At 37.0% G+C, this 25,186-nt stretch overlaps 7 protein-coding genes across 7 annotated transcripts; 3 read left to right on the top strand and 4 right to left on the bottom strand.

The window, feature by feature from the left end:
• Positions 1–1,210: 1,210 nt before the first annotated feature.
• Positions 1,211–2,182, bottom strand: PKNH_1353200 (conserved Plasmodium protein, unknown function; the record flags this gene model as incomplete). Its single annotated transcript, XM_002260907.1, has 1 exon — positions 1,211–2,182. One exon carries the CDS (start codon positions 2,180–2,182, stop codon positions 1,211–1,213), a length of 972 nt encoding a protein of 323 aa, XP_002260943.1.
• Positions 2,183–5,100: 2,918 nt separating this feature from the next.
• Positions 5,101–7,659, top strand: PKNH_1353300 (conserved Plasmodium protein, unknown function; the record flags this gene model as incomplete). Its single annotated transcript, XM_002260908.2, has 1 exon — positions 5,101–7,659. The coding sequence occupies one exon, from the start codon at positions 5,101–5,103 to the stop codon at positions 7,657–7,659; it is 2,559 nt and encodes an 852-aa protein (XP_002260944.2).
• Positions 7,660–9,820: 2,161 nt separating this feature from the next.
• Positions 9,821–10,909, top strand: PKNH_1353400 (cysteine-rich small secreted protein CSS; the record flags this gene model as incomplete). The annotated part of the gene is made up of 1 exon (XM_002260909.1): positions 9,821–10,909. The coding sequence occupies one exon, from the start codon at positions 9,821–9,823 to the stop codon at positions 10,907–10,909; it is 1,089 nt and encodes a 362-aa protein (XP_002260945.1).
• A 1,443-nt stretch (positions 10,910–12,352) lies between these two features.
• PKNH_1353500 (adenylyl cyclase alpha, putative) lies at positions 12,353–18,319 on the top strand (the record flags this gene model as incomplete). The annotated part of the gene is made up of 22 exons (XM_039113603.1): positions 12,353–12,469; positions 12,873–12,929; positions 13,129–13,233; positions 13,378–13,577; positions 13,706–13,856; positions 13,990–14,031; positions 14,188–14,286; positions 14,404–14,462; positions 14,619–14,676; positions 14,831–14,971; positions 15,133–15,223; positions 15,399–15,523; positions 15,647–15,738; positions 15,840–15,926; positions 16,019–16,095; positions 16,270–16,421; positions 16,555–16,827; positions 16,919–17,173; positions 17,365–17,451; positions 17,633–17,698; positions 17,822–17,893; positions 18,056–18,319. The coding sequence occupies 22 exons, from the start codon at positions 12,353–12,355 to the stop codon at positions 18,317–18,319; spliced, it is 2,670 nt and encodes an 889-aa protein (XP_038969976.1).
• Positions 18,320–18,723: 404 nt separating this feature from the next.
• On the bottom strand, positions 18,724–20,103 carry PKNH_1353600 (uncharacterized protein; the record flags this gene model as incomplete). Its single annotated transcript, XM_002260911.1, has 1 exon — positions 18,724–20,103. One exon carries the CDS (start codon positions 20,101–20,103, stop codon positions 18,724–18,726), a length of 1,380 nt encoding a protein of 459 aa, XP_002260947.1.
• A 1,431-nt stretch (positions 20,104–21,534) lies between these two features.
• Positions 21,535–22,074, bottom strand: PKNH_1353700 (ribosomal protein L16, mitochondrial, putative; the record flags this gene model as incomplete). Its single annotated transcript, XM_002260912.1, has 1 exon — positions 21,535–22,074. One exon carries the CDS (start codon positions 22,072–22,074, stop codon positions 21,535–21,537), a length of 540 nt encoding a protein of 179 aa, XP_002260948.1.
• Positions 22,075–23,509: 1,435 nt separating this feature from the next.
• Positions 23,510–24,007, bottom strand: PKNH_1353800 (secreted ookinete adhesive protein, putative; the record flags this gene model as incomplete). The annotated part of the gene is made up of 1 exon (XM_002260913.1): positions 23,510–24,007. One exon carries the CDS (start codon positions 24,005–24,007, stop codon positions 23,510–23,512), a length of 498 nt encoding a protein of 165 aa, XP_002260949.1.
• Positions 24,008–25,186: the final 1,179 nt, after the last annotated feature.

Genomic DNA, 25,186 nt, shown 5'->3' on the forward strand with positions numbered 1-25,186 from the left:
GGGGAGAGCTTTCTAAAAAAATAGAAAAAAATTCATCGTCCTTTTGCTCACTTGTTTGTTAAACCTTTCAGGAAGGGGCTTAGCCATGTGTTTGCATATATTACCCGGTGTCCAATCCCTTCTCCCGTTATATTGAAGTTGTATATGTTTAACTCCACCCATATGGGTGATTATTCAGCGGGCTCTTCGACTGCAGTGCCATCTGTATCATTCCCAATTTTGTTGTTCTTTTCATTGCTCCTTTTTTTCTGTTCCCCCCAGAGTACACCCTCAGCATATAGTTTCACTTAAAGTACCATTTGCAGATTTTTTCAAAATTTAAAAAAAATATATTCCTTCGAATGGAAAGGTTGAAATTTCTTCTTTTGCGGGGGACACTTTGCAGAGGAACATTTTTTGAGAAAAAACGGGAGAAAGCATTTTCATCATCTTCTTTGTCCAACGGAAAAAACGCAAAGTCGTAAAGAAAAAAAAAATGGCTTTGAATTGGATATATAATCAATCCATAATGAAGTTGTTGGGGAAAGCGCCAAGGCGCCGATGCACACAAATTCAGGAGTGTCCATATATAAAGCATACAACAGGGATGTAAATTGGATTGAAAGAATGAACACAAAAAGAAAAAATAAAAAAAAAACATAAAAAATTGGCACGCAGGAGGAACAAAATACAACGTTTTATTATTCTCATAATTCACATAAAAAAAAAAAAAAGAAAAAAAAATTATAAGAGAGTTAAAACCTTTTCTGCACATATTGAAGAAAAGCAAAGTCACCCTACAACAGTGTGAACATAACTCCAAGAACGCTCGTGATGTGTGAAATTAAGACGAGCTAAAAAAAAAAAAAAAAATTAGCTTCAAAACTTGATGTGAAGAAAAAAAAAAAAAAAAAAAAAAGGGAAGGAAGGAAGGAGCACGCAAAAGGTATACAATCCACGCACAGAAACGATGTTAAAAACAAACACTAGTGGCAGATTTGTTCGTCCACAAATGTTAGTTTTTTTCTTGTGAGGAGGTTTGCACCGTACGATGGGATTTGTTCCTGTTTGGGGGGGATTCCCCGTGTATGGATCAATTTGGCGTTTTTTTCCACTCGTTCATTCTGGTAAAGCACAAACACCTTTTGGAGCGATTCCCCCTAAGGGGGGTGGGTGGGTGGAGCCATTTTATGGCAGTGCACATCTCATCACTTGTTCATTTTTCCTGTCTTTACAATTCGTCCGAACCGTTGAGAAGGTTGTTCAAAAAGTTTTCGTACCACTTATTGTTGATGGTGAGATTTTTGAGTTCTTCGGGATCAATGTTCATGCCCATAAAGTTGGTGGCCTTTTGAAGCATCTCCAAGTGAGCCTTGCTGTTTCCGATGTTGACTTGAAGCTTCGGCTTCGAAGTACCATCTGCACTTTTAACTTCCTTAATTTTTATTTCGTCCATAAGTGCCTTTGCAATATCGCTATTGTTTGTGTAATCGATAAATTTCATCATACCAATGAGTATTTGGTTTAACTTATTTTTGACCTCCTCATCTTGTAATTTTTCTTTTTTTATTTTCATAAGATCTGCTAATTTTTCAAGCATTTGTGCATGTCCTTCTGTATCCTTTATGATATCATCAATGGATTTTTTTTCTCCTGTTTTTTTATTGTCTTCCATTTTTTCAATTGTTTTTCTAAGAAATGTTTTCACCATTTTTTTTTCCAAAGTTTCATTTTTAGAACTTAACAGATCTTGCAAGTACATATAAAATCTTATCATTTCATGGAGGTCATTTGGATTTATTAAATTTGAGAAGAAATCTTGATTGCTATTCATAAAATCCTGTGCTAATTTATTTTCGTCTTTCATTGGTGCATAATTGTTACTGTCCATGTGGTCCTCAGTTTCGTTATCCTTTACATTGTTATTGTAAATTTTCTTCATTTTGTTAAATAGCTCATTGGCTTCCTCCAACTTGTTCTCGTTTATGAGTTCTTTGATTTTTTCCATATCCTCGAAGTGGAACATATCCTTCATGTTCGTATTTGCGCCTTTGTTTTGGCTTTTGGATTTTTTTTTCCCATCATTCTTTCCATCATTTTTTCCATCATTTTTGATGGAGTTCAAGATGTTGTTTTTCTCCCCATTGACGCTCACGATGGCGAGGCCAAACAGGGACAACGTGGCATAGAACAGAACTTTCATTGGTGGTGATGGTGGGTGGGGGAGGCAATTGTGCCGAGGAGTATCAAGCAGGTGGCTTGGCGGAGCGATGCGTTTACTTTACGCGTCTTTTCCAAGAGATATTATCGTCTGGCTTCTCTTTCTTCTTCACCCTTGTTATGCCTCCTTTTAACTCCTGGCGGCAAAACTCAACGCAAAAAAAAAAAGAATACTTATGTACAGGGAAATTTTGCAACTTTTTTTTTTTTTTTTTTTTTTTTTTTTTTTCCTTCTCGAGAAGAAAATTGGCTTCTATTCGCTTATGCGTTTGGAAGATTTGTATTGTTCGATAAAATATTTATTTTTTTATTTTTTTTTTTATTTTTTTTTTTTTATGAAACAAGGGAAGAGAAAAAAAAAAAAAAAAGGACTTTTCCCGATGATGTAGCAAAATAAGCATAAGGCGAACGCGTGAAAAAAAAAAAAAAAAAAAAAAAAAAAAGGTGAGAGAAATATACTCATCACGCATAGTACAATATAAACATGGCACCTCGATCATATGCATGTTACATAATGTATATGTTTTATGCACATTTACATTGTTTACTTTTACACGCATGAAACATTGCCGTTTTCCTTTTTAGCCATTGAATATTTATATAATATAGGGGGTAAAGCAAACAAGTCCATTTTAAGGATGAACTAATAATTTTGACGCATGCTCGGGGTATAAATTTGGGGGAGGCTTTTTTTCCCGTTGGCGTGCATGCAGAAAAGGGGAATGTTCTGGGGGTGAAAAAACAGTGCATGTAAAATTACCACCAAGCAAAAATATATAAAGAGGTAATTAAATATGCTATTGTATATTATATGGTTTAGCGCGAGTAAATCTTTTTTATGAAGTCATATTATTTTCTTTTTCTTCTTTTTTTTCTTTTTTTTTAAACGTGCCTATAATCCAGGTGCTTTAGGGGACCTGCCTTCCTTGGATACATTTCTTGCGCAGTAATTTTGTTCGTGCCATTGAGGAAGAACATAAAATGATTTATATTATCATTATTCGCAAAGGAAAAAAACGAAAAAAAAAAATTTGCCAATCGAGTCGCAAGCGGGAAGCATCTGCAAAACCACGGCAAGGTAAAAAGTTATTATATGGTTTAACTTTTCGAAGGAAAAGTTCTATGCGTGGCGGTTAGCGGGAGGTAGAGATGAAAATGACAGGTGTCGACTTTTAGAGTATATAGCATAAGGCCAAGGAACGTAGTAAAGAAAAATACTTAAGCGTGTATATATATTTTTTTCTATATATATATATAAAGTATAACGCACTGGGCGTATTTGCAATGGTGTTCTGTTCCTTTCTTTTTTTTTTTTTCTTGGCGGGCTTTTTTCTTCTAACATAATAAATAATAATATAGTGGGGGTACCTCCGCAACAGGAGTAACACAGAAGGTATATATAATAATATTATTACAATCCAGTAGATACTTTCTCATCAGACAAGCCCTATTTTTCCCTTCTACAGGGTAACATCAGAACCATTTAGCCTACATAAAATTTTGATGCAATATTTTTTAATATCCCCGGAAGAATGAAAAAAAAAAAAAAATAAGGCGCATTCTTTTTTTTTTTTTTTTAGTAACGTTTGAAAAGTTTTTCTACGACTTAGGAGGGGAAGAAATCCAGACGGTATAGCGCCATGTTTCAAGGTCGGCATTAATTGGGATCGACCTCAAGATAAATGTGAAAAGGTGCGGAATAATGTTTGGGGCAAAAGGAAGTCGAAAAAAAGAGAAAGGAAAAATTAAAAAAAAAAAATAGTAATAAATGATGTCCGCCCCCTTTTTCATTTCATTATAACCCTGATATAATAACATATAAAAAGGAAGCATTATTATTCCTTGCGCCGTATTTTTTCCGGTACAATTTTACTTCTATTATTTTTTTTTTCCATTTGCCTTTTTCCCGCTTTAATTGCAAATCGCTCTCTTTCACACCTATATATTATGTAGGCCTAGGCTGCCCTTCAACTTTAAATTATTCATAAAACAGGAAAGGGGTATATATTTTTTTTTATAATAAAAATAATTAATTGAAAATAGTACCACATACCATCATACTGTGGAAGAGAAAAAAGAATTCACTCCTTTTTCAGTTTCTCAAAAACGGTGATTTACCTATGTACATAGATTAAAGATGATACCTTTTTAAAAGTTTATTTTTATACATTTTTTTATTTTTATATATTACAGTTTTTTTTAAATCCATACATTTTTTTTCTAGTTAAAAGTTGTAGAGACTCCCTACGATAAAGGAAAAAGAGTTCTTTAATTTAAACTTTTTCAGAAAAACGTTCAAGGCAATATCTTTAATTTTTTTTTTTTTTTTTTTTTTAACTTTTTGTGCTTAGTATAATTTCTAGAAGCCCTGCTATATATATACGGGGATCGTAGGCGGAATTCGTCGTTGCCATTCGTTCTGCGTTTTCGCTCAAATGAAGGGGTAGAGGAAGATACGATTTTTCCCTTGCCGCTATTTTTTTGACGAACCGAGGAGCTTAAATAAGCAAGAAGGATACGTATGTATGTAGGCATATGTACCACTTCTGGTTGTATGTAATGCAATTCGAGACACTACCACACCGTAGGTGACATGTAATATATATACGGAGGAACACATATCTGTGCCATCCTTGGAAGAAGAGGAAAAAAAAAAAAAAAAAAAAAAAAAAAAACAGACATTTGGGATAGCCCCCCCAAAGAAGAAATGATCTTATCGCAGTATATTTCTATGCGATGTTGCCGCAATCGTGTTAAAAGTTGTCTCAGACCAATTTGTACAATCTAATGTGAAATATATATATATATATATTTATATATTTTTTTCCAATCATCCCTTTTGCCGATTGTGGTTTCCTCCATTTTTGAAGTAAAAAAGAAAGGAAAAAATTGTTATTTTCAATGAGGAAGGTACAAATAATTTTTGCAATATGTTATTTTCTAATTTTATGTTGTTTAATAAAACCGAGTACGGTTAGCATATTCTGTGAAAATATAAGTGATGATGAAGATGTATACACAAGTACATTAAGAGGACAAAATTTCAGCGAAGAATTTATAGCCCTATTTGACAACAAGGATGTTCGTGCTACGATAGAAAAGTTTATTTCAGAAGAACATGTAAAAAACTACATTAGCAGTGTCAGAAAAACTGAAGAAAATATAATTAAAACTGTTGAAAAATTATTAGTAACAGAATTTCCATCCACCATTGGACTTAAGGGAGACATTGTCAAAAATGAACTATTGAAATTTTTAACCATTATATTTACAAAGCAGGAAAATCTTGTGAAGAAAATTTTTGATTACTTTAATAAAAGCTCTTTCAACATTGGTGAGAATTATCGTCATTTCGAAAATAAATTTTGGGGCCAATATGAAAATATTGAAAATTTAAAAAAAAAATATTCATCCATTTTTAATCAAGTATATGAATCAGTGGATAGTACAAAGAAAAGTGAAGATAATAAAAGCAGTGTGTACTTTATTGACATCAAGGATAAAATAATTTCGAATATAACATCGCTTAAGGACATTTTGAGAAAACTAAGAGGTGAAGTTGTTTCTCTTTATAACTTAAACTATGGATTGAATGAATTGAAAAATGAGGTGGATGGATATATTATAAAATTTAAGAGAGAAATACAGGGTGAGGAGGGCACTCCCATCAGTGAAGATGCTGGAAATGGAAAAGAAAATGATATGAACATGCTGAACCTGGTGGAAGATGTGATATCGAAATTGATGTTCGAATTGGGAACCCAAGTTTCCAAAACGAAAGATGAACTTCAAAAACGGATAACGACTCTGGAGAAGGAACACATGGATATGTCTAATGAAATCACGAGGTTGGACATTCACCAGAATTCCCCCAAGCTATCCATCGTAAAGAACAACAATTTCCTGAACATTGAAAGCATTCGGGGTGAGTATGAGGAGTACGTAAATAAAATGAAAACCGACGGAGACGCTGTAGACGACACGAATGGTGAGAAGGATATAAAGGATAGTGATGGTGAGGACGACGGGCCCGTGTTCGAGAAAACCATGGTACTCCTGGAAAAGCACTCCTCCTGGGTGAAGGAACAGGATGCCTTAACCTACTGTAAGAGGGACGACATCGCCGAAGTTTTGAAGATCTGCCTTAACTTGGTGGAGAAGGTGAGGGATTTAATTATACACGAAAATTTCAATTTATTGATGAAATATGAGAAGCTGTACGAGGAGCTGAATAAGTTTCTGTACGATTCGAGAAGCAGAACCCTGGACATGTCGTACATGAAGGCATGGTATGCCATCGAGAATTTCAATGGAACGGAAATCCTGATAAAGGGAGTTGACCGCCTACTGCGCACGATTAGTATACTCACACAGATGATTAATCTTTTTAAGGAAACTAATAAAAATATGAACGCAGATGTAATTTCTAACCTGAACAAGTTAAATGATGGGTTTAACAATGCAGCGGAGAAAGTAATTCTATTTAAGGTGGAGCTAGCCAAATTAATGCATCCTACACATAGTCTACAAGTTATAAAAAATAATATTGAAAAGTTTGGACATGTGTATAAGGATAACCTTGCGAAGATGAAGGTTATTACAAATTCATTTGATATTGCCTCTGAAAATATGCAAAGAGAAATTGATGAAATTTTAAAAATTGTAAGTAATATAATTCAGACAGACAATTTAATTAGCGAATTTAAAACGATTAGGAGAGTATGGAAGGGGCACGTTAAACTCACTTTGAATGAACTGAATGAGAAGAAGGGGCTTCTCATTAATGCGTATAAAGAAAATAGAGATGTGATTTTCCCCCCATGGATGGATTATTCCACATCCAACGTTTTGCCCAGTGGAGGGTTAGGAAACGCATTGACAGGTGCTCTGGGTGGGCTACTAAGCAGAATACTAAGCCATGCAGGTAACCTTAATGGGAACTCCATTAGCAAGAACACCTTGGAGTCGCCATATTTTATGAACATGTACAAAAACGTGATGAATAAATTAGATACGGTGAAAGACGAAGGAGAAATGAAAAAGCTCTTCTCTGTTATATACAGATCAGTGGACAGTGTTATAGAAATAGTTAGAGAGAACAGGGAACAGATAAATCGAGAGTATAAGAAGAAGCGAGAGGATATTATGAATTTGGTTAATTATAGGAAGGACTCGAGAGTTGACATGACAAAAGTTTATAACAAATTGATCGAACTAGAGGGAGACTTGGTTAGAAATTTAGAGAAATTATTTTTAAATAAAGTGAATTTGTATAAACAGTTGGAACATTCTGTGGAGGTGACAAAGGAGGAGCTCTTCAAGGACAAGGTACCTCCTTACTGCCAGTTGGTGGAAGAATTCATTACTAAATATTTTCTGACCATGGTGAGGTGGAAAAGGCTTATAAACAACAACAGAGATTTATTCCCTCCTGAGTTGATATCAAACATTGTGGAGTAGTGTAGCAGAAAAGCCCACGGGAAAGGAACAGGCCAATATAAGGAGGAGGGGTAGACCCAGCGCAAATGCGTACCTACATATGGGTAGCACATAACTGTGTGTACATTTCACATACGCGCGTTACGAGGCATCCCAAGTGTTCTGTCGTGCGGTAAATTCACCCCGAAGGAAATCAGGCGCAGGAGAAAAAAAATGAAAAAAATGGAAAAGGAACAAAACTCTGTACAATATAAGAAGAGCCCACCCTATTCCTCATCGGTTTACTTCTTCCGTGTGTGTAATTAATAATTTTTTTTTTTTTTTTTTTCTTCCTCCTGGAAGCCGCTTGGGAGTTAACCCCTGTTTTGTATATGCAGCTGAAGTGCCTTGCACCACGGTGGATCCCCCCTCCCCGCGGAACACGTTGTTTTTGTAATTTTGCCACCCTTATATGTATACATATATATATAATCGTTTTGCCAAATTAGCAGTTGTGTAAAACCCTTGTGGCTTTCCCTTCCTTTAACCCAATTTTTCGTTTGTTTCTTATACATAATCTACCCCTGCCGTTCATGTTACATAATCGATAGTATGAACCACCATTTTGTGTAATTATTACTGATAAAGGAAAAAAAAAAAAAAAAAACATTTCTCCATTTATTTTATTTTATTTTTTTTTTTTTTTTTCCTTTTTACATATCATTCTCGTGTGCACATTTAGCACAACACTCCGCATACGTTTCTACAAAACATGATTATTTTTCCCCTCCATTTTTGTATTACACTTTTATGTTATTTTTTTTTTCCTTCCCGTTTGCAATTTAGCATAATGCGTAAGAGAAAATAGAGTATGTATATGTACTGTACATATATTTTTCAACTTTATTTTATTTTCTCTGAAAGGAGGAATATCTTCTCCGCCTCTTTTAATTAAATTTGAAATTTTCGCTTAACTGATGTTTGCCTGAGGTTTTTGTAAGCTGCGTCCATTTTGTCAGGACATAGTTTGGAAAGTTTTGGGGCTCAATAAATAAAATACCAACGAGATGAAAAATTGTTTATCTCAAGTTTTTCCCCCCCTTCACAAGTTCGCTACACCGAATAGGAATCGAAATTTGAGAGCTAGATCCCCAGTTGTTCGAAGCGCCTCTACTTGAGTACGTCGAACGAATGTTTTTTCTTCGGGGGAACCCAGGTTTGTAAATTGTGCAAGCAAGAAGTGGGTGTTACCTCCTTTTGGAGGGTACAAATTTCGTGGAAAAAAAAAAAAATAATTAAAAAATAAAATAAAGCAGTTGTGACTAAAAATATAATAACACATATGTATAATCCACGTAAGAGGTAAAGAATAAAAATAAAAAAAGAGTAACCATTGAGTGGGTAAAAAAAAAAAAAAAAAAAAAATTTTAAGAGGCAAAAATAACATTATAAATAGTGCCATATTTTTTTTATGGATTTTTTTTTTTTTTTTTTTTTTTTTTTTTCCCTTGATTTGGTGATCATTTAAGCCTGCGTGGTGTTACCACCGTGTTTGTTCTTGTTCTTACAACGCTTTTTTTTTTTTTTTTTTTTTTTTTTTTTTTTTTTTTGTGCATGCAAGGGGAAGGGACCTTTGAAGGGAGAACAAAAAAAAAAAAAAAAAAATAATAAGTCGAAAAAATAAAATAATGAAATAAAATGGAAGAAAAGCATGTATGAATCAAAAATGAAAAACAACGTGAAAATTGAAAAGGAAAAATGCTCGCAGTAAATGTGAATAGGAAGAGATCAATTTGTGTCCCTCCCCTTCCCTCTTTCATAAGTTCCTATGTGTAGCAAGCCGGCTTTCACCTGCTTTTTCACTTGCTAAGAATGAGCAAATTTGTGGCTAGCCAATTCCTGACACACCCATGTAAATGTTGATTAGGCGAATTTAACCAAATGAACGAAGCAAATGGATGTAGAAAATTGAAAAAGGAACCGTAACCTTTTGTTTTTTTTGTTTTTTTTTTCCAGTGTAACTTCACCAATGCGTAACATTTGGCGGTCGTAAATGTGTAATGCATGCAAACAGGAAAAAGTGCATTCGCCTTAAGAGGGAGAAAAAAAAAAAAAAAAAAAAAAAGAGAAAAACAGAGTGTAAGAAGTGGGAAGTAGGAATAAGAAGGTGTAGAAAGTAGGAAGGAGAAAGTACAAAGTAGAAATGAAAACTCCCCTGGTGGTGTGCTTTCTTTTTCTGATAGTGGGTGCTAAAAGGGCGGTGGGCCTACGAACACGCAATGTCATTGATCCGATTCACGGCGGCGTGGGAAGGGTCATTGGTGGAAAAGGCGTGTCCATCGATAGAAACGATGGCAGTATTATAAGTGATAACGAAGGGGAGAATGATCGCAACGGAGGAGATATCCCCAAAGCGGAAGGTGAGGAAGGAAGAGATGCACAAGATAAAGGGAATGCAAAAGTAGTAATGCCCATAGATGAAGCCAACCAGAGCAACATCGCAAATATATGCTCCTGTGATTTCACAGAAAGATTGAACTTCATTCCGCAGGAGAAAACAAAAGTGGTGTGCAACCTGAACCCACACCACGGAGAAGAAGTGAAAATATGGGTTAACAAAGAATACGAAGTGAAGTGTTTCCAGAATTCTCGGGTGTACTGTCCATCAAAAGACAACATAGTGAACAACACAGACATTACTACCTATTCCCCCAAATTGAAATATAATATAAGTGATGTCGTGCATAGAGACAGGGAGGTAAAGGAGTATCACCTGCAGATTGACAAAGACGCAAGTGACATTTTATTATTCTGCTCGATCAAACCTAAACAAGTGTCCGAGTTGTTAGAGGGAGAAGTGAAAATAAATTTGAAGAGAGAAATTAGTGAAGAGTATTCAATACCAGATGAACATGGAATACACGCTTGTAACTTTTCTAAAGGAAATTTAGATATTTCTCCATCAGCAGGATTTTATTATAAAAATGATAGATCAGTTAGCTGTATTTATCTTGTTATTCCAAACAAATTATTTTTAATTAAATTACCCAAATTAGATATAGTTACAAATCAGCTTCTGCCCAGTTTGGTCAACTGTTTATCTGAACACTCTTTTATTAATTTTAATTTAAAACATGTCGAAGAAGGTGATGAGTCCATTTCTTTGCACCTATCCTTTGGTGATTTTAAAAGAACATTTAATTTATCCTGCGCATTTGATTTATCCGAATATGTTATTGAGCCCTGTCTGCTTGGGAAGAAGGGAATCGTAACGTTTTACTTCAATGCATAGGATTTCGGAAAAAATGGGAAAAAAAAAAAAAAAAAAAAAACTCCACAGAAGAGCAGTCGTCCATTTCGAGATGTCCGGGAGTTGTAGTTACCCCTGTTGCCAAACTTACCCTTTTTTTTTTTTTTTTTTCGTCTTCTTTCCACATATATAAATATATTTGCACACACCTGCATGCCGCCAAAAGGAATGCATCTGCATATAATTTTTAATAATCTTACCGAGGCTTACAGTGTGTAGTCTTCTTTTTTTTTTTTTCCCATGTATCCCTAGTCCATAATAAACTTATGCTTTGTGTTTGCCGCGGCGGCCTTGCTGCCGCCTACGCAAAATTGTGAACATTAAAAATTAAGGAATTAAGGAGTAGAAATCGAAGAACTCTCTACTAATAACGTAACAATATCATCGCGGGAACGACCCGAAGGGTGGGGAATGAACCCCCGCCCCTATCCCCCTTTTGTGGAGACGGGTAGAAATGTGTAGGGGATATGGCATGAGTTTTTTTGGGAGGACCAAATCTGTCAAGAAGAAGTGGTCCATAGGAACTGCGTAGAGTGGAAAATGAATCTCATTCCTCTCCTTTATGCTATCGTTCGATCGGTCCTCCTTTAAACAGAGGCGCCTTTATTCCGTTAAGGCTTGTCCGCAAAACTTTACCATGTTATCATGTATACGTGCGTGTGCACCCTTTGTAGGGGAGTAAAATGAACGATATTTTGAAATGCTTATAGAAAGGGCTAATTAGGAGCGAAAATATATCTCTCTACTTTGTCTTTTAAAATTTTTTTTTAGTTTTCCACCTTATTGCGCATCCATTCCGGCACATTCCACGGGACTATACCAAATGACCCATCTCCGCTTACAGGGTTACCACTATGGGAAATTGCTTCCTCCGTTCTTTTGGTAAAAATAACATCCATCGTGATTGACGCGCTTTGGAACATTTGTCAAAACATTTGGATGCGCTAAAATTGGGAAATCACAACAAGGGGGGAATATTTAAATGAGAGAAAAAATAAGGAGAAGAGGCGAAAAGCAAATTGAAAAAAAAAAAAAGAAGCAATGTTAAAATGGTGAAACAGTGAAATGGTGAATATCTATGATAACAAAATTGTGCGCTATCGAAATAAAACGCAAGTACGTCTACGAAGTAACGAAATGCGTTTTGCACATGTCACTTTTCTGAGGCAAAGAAGTAGAAGTGGGAATAGGCACCTTCCATACGTGGGGTTGGGTGGGGGTAGAGAAGTAACATATTCCTTCGATGTCATCAGAAAAAAGAAAGTAAAAAAAAATTTTTTTTTTTTTTAATTTTCACACTTTTGCCTTGTTCGTTGTAAGAGACATGTCTATCCTGTCTTGGCGTGTATTTGACTTGTCCTGTTATTGTCCTCCTCCCACCACTACCCGTTCTACAGTGGTTCATAAAAATCCAGAAGCGAAACGATGCCGGACTTAAAACACATATATGCAAAGGAAATCTTCCCAAATGAGAAGCTAAAAAAATATTTCCTAAAATGTAGATCCAAGGAAAAAGTTTTATACTCCTTTACCTCTGACAATGTACATACTGATGAGGGGAGAGGAGTAGATGTGGCTGGGATCAATGAGGAGTCGATCGTCCCCTTTGTTCTGCCACAATCACATTCGGGAATTTTCATAATTGGATACATGTTACGATAGTGTGTTATGTCGTTTTTTTTTTTTTTTTTTTTTTTTTTTTTTTTTTTTTTTCCACGTAAATATTTCCCCTTCTTTGGTAGTGGCCTATTTTCTCGGAAAACGGAAATTATTATTGCTTTATCCAACCGTTTTGTATTATTTCACCGTTCTGTAGCTTCTACAATGTGTGCATGTAAATACAAACGTGGAGGGTGTTCTCCCATTTACCAGAGAATACACATTCTAAAAGACCTATAAAAAACAGGGAATACTGTACTTGACTCCGCGGGTAATTTCTTCTTAGGAAATTATAGATGAAGAGAAAAAGTATGATAACCAATTGGAAACTTCGAAATATGAGGTAGGGATGGAAAAGTGGTAGAATAAGACAGAGACAACGTCGTGATGGAAAATAACGGATAGAAAAAAGTAGAAGAAGCCATAAGCGAAGGCATTTTTGTAACCTTTTTATTTACCCCCATAAGCACATACATATACGTATATACATATACATATATACACATATACGTATACATATTACTTTTCTCTTTCCAATGTAGGACCTGTATTCTGACGCATTGACGAGGCTAGTCAATCTACTGTACCTTCTGTACCTCTTCTTTGTAATTTTTAGCAAAGATGTTTTTTACATTCTTCTAGAAAAGGTTAAAGATGAATACAGAAGGCTTCGTCATCAGTAGAGATGGCTTATCTACCTATGCTCTACACTTATGCATCTGCCAGTAGGCAAACAGTATGGCAAACACCTTCACATCATGTAAACCTTTACATGGACCCTCTCTTCTCAGAAGTATGACACGCTCTCGGATTATCTGATCCTCCTCCTCATTTTCATATACTGCGTTGAAATGATGATAAACTTTTTAACGAGAAGAACATACACCTGCTATTTTATGTTTTTCGAAGTGATCTCTTTGATATCCTTATTTTCCGATTTGTTCGTTTTTGAGTATTACCTCTTCGATTTGTTCGACTTCTATGTGAAGAGGTTAGTGTCTGAGGGGAGAGGTGGACGGCCAAGAGATGATGAGAACTAAAGAGCTGGGTCCTCCTCTGCAAATGATGGTGGCACCAATGACTGCTTATTAGTGTAGTCTTTCCTCTCCCCATTTGTAGAATAAATGGAATAAGTGATGTTGGGAGTGAAGAAGTGGTTTATCTGATACATCTGGTGAAGGCTCTGAGGGTTACAAAAATATATAGGCTGATTATTTGCTTTGTCGAGAGGCATACCAGGGAGAAGTACAAGCATAGGAATGAGTGGAATGTAATGCTGATGCATTGTTGCGAATACATTTTTCTAATGTACAATTTGGAATATAAATATATGTCCACATATTTATGCATTTATGAGAACCCCCATTTCCCCGCCTTATGGACCACCCACCCACCCCCTAAAGTTCGAAAAAATGGAAAGCATGCAAAATAGAACCAATTTGAAGGTAAAAACTCCGGGGGAAGTAGGGGTTTTTCCTCTATGCGAGAAGTTGTTTACGTGGATCGAAACTACATGGAGGGATTCTGTGGCCATTTGTGCATATAAAGTGTAGTGGTTAAAATGGAGTGACCCCCATGGAGATGCTTTCTCCCCATTTCAGGAGAGTCTAAAATTTACGAACAAAATGCACCTGGCGCTGATAAAAAGATATTTTATGTCCATGTTTTTCGTGATGCTATCCTTTATATTTATCGAGACGGTAAGTGTTTTCATGTGATGGTTATGTAGAGCATATCTTTTTGAGAGACTTCCTTTCTCGTGGAGATATAATTTATCACGTTTAGCTCACCACTCGTGCACTGCTTCTTCCTCACAGATGTCCATCCCCAAAGTACAGAATAACTCCATGGAGTACTTCATCTACAACCTTGACTTGTTCGTAAAAAAGGAGTTGATAAATTCACAAAAATGGGAAAGAACAAAAATAAGAATGTCTTTCTCCTATATTTGAAATATCCCTCTTTCCAGGGACCCACGTGTGTATCGCTCTACGTGTGTCCTACGCTCCCCTCTCCCCTTCCATCTTTGTAGAATTTCCTTGGAGGATTATTACGAATCTGAATTTTTGAAGGCCCTTTATTTTTACACTGTACGAGGGAAGGAAGCAGAAAAAGAGAGGGAGAAAAAAAAAAAAAAAAAAAAAAAGAAAAACTTAGTCGGGTGGTACTCCTTTGTGGAACCTCCCGTGCAACGATGGGGTAGGCACGCTTGTCTCACTTATGCAACTACAACCTTCCACGTAGGAAATACAAAAGGAAAAGGGGGCCCATGAATACATAGTTAGCTTTAAATCAAAGAGAAAACTGCAAAATTTCATCAACAAGAAGGAGATAAATGTAGGGACACAAAAATGGACGCTATGGGATTTTTCCCATCTGTCACACGTAAGGAGAGAGAGTAAAAAAGGATTGCAATTGAAAAGGCGAAGGGGGGAGAGTAAACACTACAATGGATTGGTGCCCTTCCAGAGAACGAAGCATGAGTCTCCTCCAGCGCATCGAAAGCATCACATATCCACCCCCACCAACTTCACAAATGCACGCAGAAGGAACTTCTGAAATTTATAAGCATGAACCCCCCAAACGGGCGTGACGACGAAGAGGAAGTAATTCTCAGTGGCACACTTAAGGATCTTAGTAAAAAGACGAAAAAGAAAATTGCACTTTAGTGGTGCATAGATGTGCAGTTTAGATCAAGTGACAGTTTAGTATACGTATATATATGTATGTATTATTTCACGTTTTTTCATGTACACGCTCCATACGTAATTATCCAATGGGAACCACCCCACCAATTCACCCCCCCCGGAAGACTCCCTGAGGAGGTACGAAACGAAAGTGTACCAGTCGGCCGAGTTTACCTTTTACATAAATGTTAAGGAAAATGTGAAGAAGCGAATAAAGAACGTTGTCCTGTTGAAGATTCTTGTCATCGTGGTAGGGTGTACACGTACAAATGGGATCACAATGTACTGCCTCCTCCCTTATTCCCCAAAAAAAAAAAAAAAAAAAAAAAAAAAATAGCAAGGTCGACACCTTCCCTTTAATCCTCCCTTGCAGTTCTCCTTCATTATACTGTTCTACTTTACCTCCGAATTGAACCTTCTGCTGTTTCCAATAGAAAGTATATTGAAGAAGTTGAAGCTGATGAAGTAGGTCGCCGCTTAGTTGTATCAGTTTCTCTGCGCCACGGGTGTATATGTGTCCATCTATATCTTTATTGCACCTTCCTTCTTAACCCACTGACTCTTAGATCGAATCCAACGTTGGCACTGGAGATGCAGGAGGAACTTCTAAACCATGAACTGGACAATATACTAAGGAACACAAATTTGAAGCGGTAAAGAAAAAGGCATCTACGCAGGAGGAGGTGCACATATGGATACGTCTACATCTATATATTATTTTCCCCACAAATACATGAAAATGCAGAAAAGGCATAAAGCAGAATTACGAAATTTTGAAGATGGAGGAAAATTTGATGAAACTAGGAACCCTCATGTTGTTAGGTACGGTCGATTTTAAATGTTGCTTTGTCCATTTGAATTTTGTGAAGTGCTCATAATGAAGACTTGCCAACCATAACCGGGAATACCCTCTGTTCGAAATATCTAATTGCATTTTTGCTGAACTTTTCTCACCGGCCCCATTACTTTCTTACCGCTTCTTCAATCTCTGTGCAGGATTCGGAGAGGCGGGCGCAAAAATTATTTCGAAAAATATCAATGCACAGGAGAGAGTGAACTTGTTGGTGAATGGGGAAGTGGTTTACTCCGTCTTTTCATTTTGCGACATAAGGAATTTCACCGAAATAACGGAGGTCCTCAAGGAGAAGGTTAGAGTGTTCGGTGTCTTTACCTGTTTGTGCTTATCGAATAGATGAACAGACGCATCCCCGAGATGATGCCACTACATTGCCACACTGATGCGGAGCTACACCTGTAACACCACTTCACCATCGCGATCAGATCATGATATTTATAAATCTGGTGGCAGAGATAATTCACGACTGCTGCGATTTCTACGGAGGATCTATAAATAAGAACATCGGAGATGCATTCCTGTTGGTCTGGAAATGCAAAAAGAGGGATTTCCACAATGAGAAGATAAGTATGCTGACGTCAAGGTGCCACATGAGAGGTGAGGGGAATGGGGGAGAAGTTTCGGACAAGGCATGCATAAACAGGGTTTGTGACTTGGCGTTTCTGTCAACCGTGAAGACACTAATCAGGCTTCACGAGGTAAGCACTGCGTGTGAAAAGAAAACGCACCTTCGTACGACACACAAAAATACAACAATCCAAGGCGCGGTACCAACTTAACCCCCTGCAGTCGGAGAAAATACGTTCCTTTCTCAAAAGCGAGAAGATCCACGAGCTCTTCGGAAAGAGCATCATTGAGTTAAGTTTCGGTCTGCATTTCGGCTGGGCCATCGAAGGGGCCATAGGAAGCAGCTACAAAATCGATCTCTCCTATTTATCAGAAAATGTTAACATAGCGAGTAGACTACAGGACATTTCTAAGACATACAAAAGGAACGTTGTTATTTCTGGAGAATTTTACGAAAACCTGTCTGATGGGTTCAAGGTTTGCAGTTGGGTGTTTATACATTTTTGTCTTCTCCCACCCCTGTTGTTATTATTATCACTATCTCTCTTGAATCATGTCTTTTCCCTTCCGTTGTGATATATTTTACATTTAACATTTCACCTCTCCTTCTATGCATGCCATGTGTAGAGCACCCTTTATTGTACTGCCCATTTTCACATATCTTTTAGAAATTCCTGCGGAGAATAGACCGTGTTACTCTGAAGGGATGTGGGAACCCACTAGATCTGTACACTTTTGACATACGTCTAGATAAGGTAAAGAGGAGACAATCACCCGTTCGTACGTGTATGTGACTATGTGGAATATCACATGGTTTATGCTCCACTTACCCCTCTGTATATCTGGGAAGAGGTACATCTGGATCTGCCACACCCACCAGAAAAAAAAAAAAAAAAAAAAAAAAAGCAAAAACCATTTAACCTTTTCTCGTTTCAGATTCCGAAGAAGAAAAACATAGAAGTTTTTGATGTGGCCAGAAATGTTGACATAAAAATGATAAAGGTATTCTTATCATTTGGAGAGACCCTTTCGTTTTTTACACACTTAAAAAAAAAAAAAATAAAAAAAAAAAAAATAAAAAAAAAAAAATAAAATAAAATAATGTTTTTACTTGTACTTGTCCAGATTTTGAATGACATAAAGCAAAAGACGGAGAGGCGCCGTCGGAAGAAGGAAGTGTTCAATCTGGCTTATGACGTAAAATCTTTGCGACCTAACCATATACGCGCAGATGCGTATACATTTTTTTGTCTTCCGGGCTGTTCTATCATCTGTTTGGCGTGTTTCTCGGCATGCGTTATGCCAGTGAAGGGGAAGTCACCAAAAATTATTGTAACACCCTTGACATACCCATCACAGCTGTACGAAGAATATTCAAAGAGCGCAGACATAAAATCCATTCAGATGAATTACCCAGAGGAATATTTGAGGCTCTTTGAAAATGCGCTAGAGTTGTATTTGGGTGGACAGTGGCAGGAATCGCACAGGCTACTGAAGCATTTGAAAGGGAACTCATCCTACGAGGATGATATTTTGTGTCAGTTGGAAGAATTTTTACGTTCGTCAAATTCTACTGCGCCCAGTGACTGGGGTGGCTTCCGGCGTTTTTTGCAGAAGTCGTAGAGTAGGGTGGGTGAAGTGAAATCAACTTGAAGATGACTCCAGAAAGGTACAATTTTTTTATTGACAATTTTTTTTTGGGAGATTATCGAAGAAGTTAAATGCTCATGGGGGAGAAAACCTCCCCCCCTCCCTCTTGTTCGCACGAATGGAAAATATATCCAGAGGAACAATAACAAGGGTGGAGTAGCGTCAAAAAAAAAAAAAAAAAAATTAGACAAATGGGGGGTACACAAATTGGCGGGACGACGACATGGCGGCATTCCCTCTGGGGAAGGCAAAAAGGGCAAAAAAGGGACAAATAAAAAAGGCGCAAAAATGGGGCGTTCAAACGGGGAGAAGCAATGTTCCGCTTGACAAAAGAACGCATGGACACGTGAGGAGGTGTGTTTTCCCCTCTAAACGCATCAAGCAAGTGCATTCAAACTCTCGACGTAATCATAGGCCTTCTTCTGAACCATCTTCTGGCTAGTAACGTTGCCATGGTTCTTCTCAAATAAGAGCCATTTTGTGAAAATCATTTTCATAACTCTTGTCTTAAACTTACAGGAAGAAAATCTTTCAAATATATTCCTAACAAACTGAAGTTGATTTAAATTTAATTTTTTTTTTTTTTCTCCTTTTGTTTCACCTTTGGTTAAAGAATTGATGTGGATGTCAAGGTATGTAAACCAAACATCTGACCTCTTCGGATATTCTTGGATTAATTTTTCAAAATAACTTTTCCCTCTTTCTTTATTCGCATACTTATATTCAAACCTTGCTGCATTTATTACCATACGTAGATGTTTTCTTTTCGGGAGGCAATGTAGAGACTTCAATAGAATTTCGTGTGCATATGCTTCATCATTAAACGTGCTGTGTATAATTTCTAAATAATGCGACCAGATCTTTTTGGAGTAGTGGAATTTCTTTATCGCTTCTTCACTTAATTGTTTCAATTGGTTATATTTTTTATTTACCTTTAGCACATTCATTGTGTGCATGTACACTTTCTTTTCATTACAACAGAGGAGAGCTCTCTTGAACACTTCTCTTAATTTGTCTCCATATGTGCATTCCATATTTATGTAACAGAAGAAGATGTTTTTCTTTTCCTCTACTTTGTGTATATCTATCGTTTTTAGGGCTCTTTCTGCTGTTTTCCTGGCTTCTTCCAGACTACCCTTTTGCAGGTGATAAGCTATGTAGCTTACCCAGATGGCACTGTTGTTTTTTTCCGACGCAAGGAGTCTTTCGTAATCGGATGGATTGACCTCGTCCGTTGGCGCGGGTGCAGTCGAGTGTCCATCTGACAACACTTCTGAATGCTTCTCCTGCTTTTGCTTGTGCTTTTTTTTTTTTTCTTTTTTTTCTTTTTTTTCTTTTTTTTCTTTTTTTTTCTTTTTTTTTTCCCCCTCTTCCCTGGTCGGTTGGCCCACCAGATGATCGTCCTTCTCCTCCTCAATTACATCATCCTCCACCTCATCCTCTTCGCTACTTGAGGAAACCGCGTCAGCACTTGCCCCCCCTTCCTTCCCCTCGTTACTAGGCACTTTCGTTTTGGCTTTCTTTATCTGTGCGTATAAACTTAGTTGGTTCTCTTCGCCTAACGGTTTCGTCGCTGCTTTGCCTTCCACCGCAGGTTTCCTCTTCCTCTTATGTTCTCCCTTCTGGTCATTTTTGCCACTGGGGGGAGTTGCCTCAGCTTGCGCTTCTTCACCCGCCATGTTCACTGATTGATCATCCGTCCTACTGGACGCATGTTCCGTATCCTCCATTGGGTTGCCTTGATGCTGCTCTTCCATCCTCCAGTTCGTTTTCCCACTAGGTATATAATATGCTCAGTTGCACGTACGGGTCGTGCCGTACACATAAACATTCTTATAAGTAAAAGTATACAACGGAATTGTTGGTCCTACATTGCCATTTTTTCTTTTTTACCTTCCTTGGGGAATGCTTATTTTTGTACCGTTCAATGGGATGAAAGATTTTTATTTATTTTTATTTTTTTTTGTAACTTCTTATTAGTGAGGATTACCAAAATGGCCTTCCAATATTAGTAAATTTTTCCTTTTTAAAAAAAAAAAAAAAAAAAAAAAAAAAAAATCATACTTAACGTGTTGGAATAACGCAAGGATGGTAAAAAAATATGCATCAAAAATGAACAGCGGGAGGATGCAAGTAAAAGAAGGATGATAATATATGACTGGGGTCGCTTGCATAAAATAAGCTTAGTGCTTAATTTCGCTCCCAAGGAGACCGCATATAAATAAATTCGGGAAAAAAAAAAAAAAAAAAAAAAAAAAGAATATTTCATTGTTGTCACCATCTACAAACAAAATTACATACATAGTTGCATATTACGCAATGGCCGCATTTTTTTGTTGTGTCCTTTTTTCATTTTTTTTTTTTTTTTTTTTTTTTGCTTAAAAAGGAACGTAACGCGGAGGGTAAATAACTTTTCACGTTTTTTCCTCCCCATTTTTTGGAGCGCCAATAGGGGAAGGAAAAAAAAAAAAAAGACCCCATCAAATGTGGGGGGGGGCATAAAAATAACAAGTTCATCCATAACCTTGTAAATGAAAAAGTACCATTTGACGCACGCCAAAAGTACATTTCCCCCATGCCAATATTGTAATGGAATCTTGACCACCCCCCCCCTCCCATTACAGTATGCGAGACAGGCTCTCTTAATTACTATTATGCATTCGGCAAAAGAAATAGGATGCCGTTATTTCCCCGCTCGAGTGGGCCAAAATATGAGGAGAGGATACTGCTCCCATCTCCTGCAAAAATGGGCAAAATCGATTGAGCCTTTTTTTTTGTGGCAATTAGCATAAAAATAGAGTCTTAGTTGGCTTACCATTTTACGAAAAAAAATATCAAACAAAGCAAAGGAAGGAAATGTTCTACCTACTGTCAGCGCTGCTGATATCGCTTGAACATACCGAAAATATATTTGGCACATTTTTATACTTTCATCTTTAAAAAAAAAAAAAAAAAAAAAAATGTCCTTGCGGGATATTTTTCATTCTTCGTCTCGAATTGAAGGAAGATTCCCATAAAGGAGGGGGCGATGGTGATAGACTGTCCTGCCATATACTCATGGAGAAAATTGCATTTAGTGTTTATGTGAAACATTTCTTTATGAGCAAGTATGGTACAGGTGCAGTATTGTCCATCTCACAGTTGTAATGTAATTCATCCCAGTGGGATATATATATATGTATATATTTTTATTCTCCCTTCTGAAACAACTTCGATCTGTACTGATTAAACTGTATGATTTGATCAGCAGCGACTTTCTTCTGGGAAATATATTTTACGTTGTTGACTCGAAATAAATTATTCTGTGTCCTAAATACACAAGGAATGGCTACTTTAGCTGCTGCCTTTTTTAGAACTCTATAAACCGGGTCTTCAAATCCTAAGCTATTAAACGGACTGATGGATGGAATATGGAAAATTGTTTTTCCTGTTGGAACTCTAGCAACAAAATAATCGATGATTCCTTTTCCTTGTCCCATTTTCGTCCCATCTGGTTTCTTTGTTACACTATACGTAGCATGCACATCGAGAAAATATTCTTTTTTTTTTCCTAAATATCTACGTATAATTTGTTTCATTTCGGCCAATTTTTCTGCTCTTATTCTTCTGGGGCATGCAGCTATAAGTGACTTGCCTATTTTTATGTCTGGGCCATTGAGCGGTACTATTCTTCCTTTGGGCGCTTTTAGGCGCACGGGCATTGGGGGTTTGTAAATTACGGGCGGCATACTGTTTTGTTCATGTATTGTCTGTGTTGGGGGGGGGTGTACATTTATTGAGTGTGCATTCCAAGTGATCGTGTGGGAATGTTCCATTCGCCTTAACATCCCAATGAAGGGCGACGGTAGACGTGGGGTGCTACCCACCGATTATTATCGCTTTATATGTATGTACTTTTCCACATGTAGCCTCGTTTCACCTTTCCTTCTAGCATTCACTGTGATGCTAAATCTTGCCCTCGTGTGTAATTATCAGGGCCCTCTTGACATGCGCTACTCTGGATTCTTCTTAAATCAGCACAAGCGAAAAAAAAAAAAAAAAAAAAAAAAAAAAAAAAAAAAGAAGCTATTCATCTTATGTATACAAATGTATACTTCCCCATATCCACCATTTCGCCCCTTTTAATTAAATCGCTTTTGCTTTTGTTATTTTGTCAAACGGCGTCAGTGGGAGATGACGTGTTCAAACTGTTCCATTACGACTTCCCATTTTCCCCGCGTCAGATTGATCACGGATATTGCGAGTTATTCAAACATGGTAGGAAGAAAAAGGGCCATATCGTTTTCTTACTCATTTATTCCCTTTTTATTCTGCACTGCGCCGTAATTAAAGGGGTTCACTGCTTCGAAATTTACACCGCTTGATTTTTCCTCCTTTAACATCCTCCACTTGGTGGATCAAAACTTTAAAAAGAAGCGGAAAAAAAAAAAAAAAATATGCAGCGCTAATTGCACTTTGCCCCAGTATGGTTTACTCGTGGTGATATATTTTTTAAAATTTCATGTGTGTGAATTACTCCACACATGTACTTATTTCTTTCTCCTTAAAAGGATGATATGCGTTGGGCAGACCAAGTAACAATCCTGGAAGGTGAAGTCCGCTCAACTTTTTGCGATTTTAACCAGCCCGTTCACTTCAAATGGACGCGGAGGTATGGTATTCTTAATTGGGGAAACCGCATCCGAAATGGACACTCGACGGGAACGCCCGTGCATCTGTGTACACACAGTGGTACTTTCAGTGGTGCGCAATATTCGTGGTTTATTTCTTTATGTTGCATGTTTGTGTACAATATACCGTTGTGTGATCATGTGAGCGAGAAAGGGGAAAGAAAAATATATATATATTTTTTTTTTTTTTTTGCGAAAAGGAGGCACACATGTAACGACGCATGGACAAAAACAAATGTTATGATTGAAAAGGATCTAAATGGAACCAACAGGTCGGCTCGAACAAACGAAAGGGCAACGTTAATTCAGATGTATGACAAGATATTCGCTCTACAGTTCCAGCTTTCATTAAAAAAAGTGACAACGGAAAAGGCGCACGTCCATATGCAGTAAGGCTGTATCTAAAGGGAATAGGAGTCCCCTCGGTAAAAGGAGACAATCGGTAAAATCCCCACCAAACTTGTAGATGCCTGATATTCCTTTTTCATCCGAATTAACAGTAACAGGAGCAGCTGCATTCCTCGGTTTGAACACCCGTGACACTTTTGCATGAGGAGGAGCATTCGTTTATATTATCATCCTGGGTGTTAGTTCCTTCGGATGTTCCATTCCCCCCGCTGGTGCCTTGTTGTGGGGGATCCTCCGTACGTACACCAGGCATGGAACTTTTAGTGTTCATATTTGTAGATTGTCCCGAGTTGGTATTCTTCTTAGTCGTAGGTACATTATATCTCGCTTGCTTGGACCCTTTACTTGCGTGTCTATACTTCATGGTAAAACCCGTTTTGTTCTTACAGCTGCACTCACATTCACAGAAATTATCGGGTAGGCATTTTATGCATTCCTTGTCTGTTGTTCTTGGGGAAAAAATTTTTGTCGCTGACGTATCTTTTTTTCGTTCGACCATGTGTGGGATTATATTAGAGCTTTCTCCGTGAGCGTAAGCCCAGACAAGGAGTAGGGATAGGAGCAAAATTAAAACACGTTTCATCTTGGAAATGGGTGAATGGGTGAATGGGTGAAAGGGTGAATGGGTGAAAGGGTGAATGGGTTAATAGGTATAGGGGTATATATTTCTTTAGGAATGTGGACAGTTTAAAAGCGTAAGGGGGGGGAGCGAAAAATAATTCCTCTGAAAAGAGAAAGTAGCGATTTATGCATATGACTTGAATTCTGCTAAAGACTACAAGTAGTTGTTACGAAAGGAGGAAAGTAAGAAGAATTATGACAAATTGTAAAAGAAAAAAAAAGTATGGCGGAAAATAAGAATAAAAGTGAAAATGATAATAAAATGAGAAAACCAAATAGAATACAACTGGTTGCATATTATATTTTTTGAGATACACGTATAGACATTAACGATTAAACAACTCTCGAATTGTTTATCCCTCGAAAAGCAGTCTTTTTTTTTTTTTTTTTTTTTTTTTTTCTTGCAAATAGCTAGATTTTTTCTCAAAAATGGCTATTTTTTTTTTTTTTTTTTCTAATGGCTAGCTAAACGAAGTTTCCCATTAATTGCCTTTCGCGTTCAGGCATTTTCGTTGTTACTTCGAGCGCTTTATTTGAGTATAAAAGAATTGTCTACAACAGCACGCAATTTGGAGGAGACAGCTATATTGGGGGGAAAAAAAAATATATATATATATATAAATAAATGCATATTCTTGCGCATGAAAAAATACTGCTTCGATTTTTTTCTTATTATACAAACGAATGAGACAGAAGAGCAGGCACTCCTTTTGGCTATGTCTTACTCGAAAAATAAGTTCGATCGAATTTTTTTTTTTGCTCATTTGACAACATTTAAGCTATGGTAAGCTAGGTAAAACCACGTGTAGGTAGAAGTGTTGGAAAATTAGATACATAGAGAAATTTTATTTTTTATCCATTTATGCAAATGAGCATATAACCGCCTGTTTAAAATGTTAATTGACGTTGCCCAGAAGTGTTGCTAGTTGCATCATTTGGGCTGTGTCTCAATTAGCCTTTTTAGGAGTATATTTAAAATAATATGGCTAAATTTCTATGGGAGAATTTTTTTTTCCATTTTACATGAAGAAAAGAGGTTCTGCCCGAAAAAACGTATTATCATCTGCCACTTCATTTTGTTGAAATTTATAGTGAGGCATAACCGAATGTTTGCAGAGTTGTGCTTTGAATTGAATTCAAA

Source organism: Plasmodium knowlesi, assembly GCF_000006355.2.
Source record: "Plasmodium knowlesi strain H genome assembly, chromosome: 13".
In the NCBI taxonomy this organism is placed as follows: domain Eukaryota; phylum Apicomplexa; class Aconoidasida; order Haemosporida; family Plasmodiidae; genus Plasmodium; species Plasmodium knowlesi.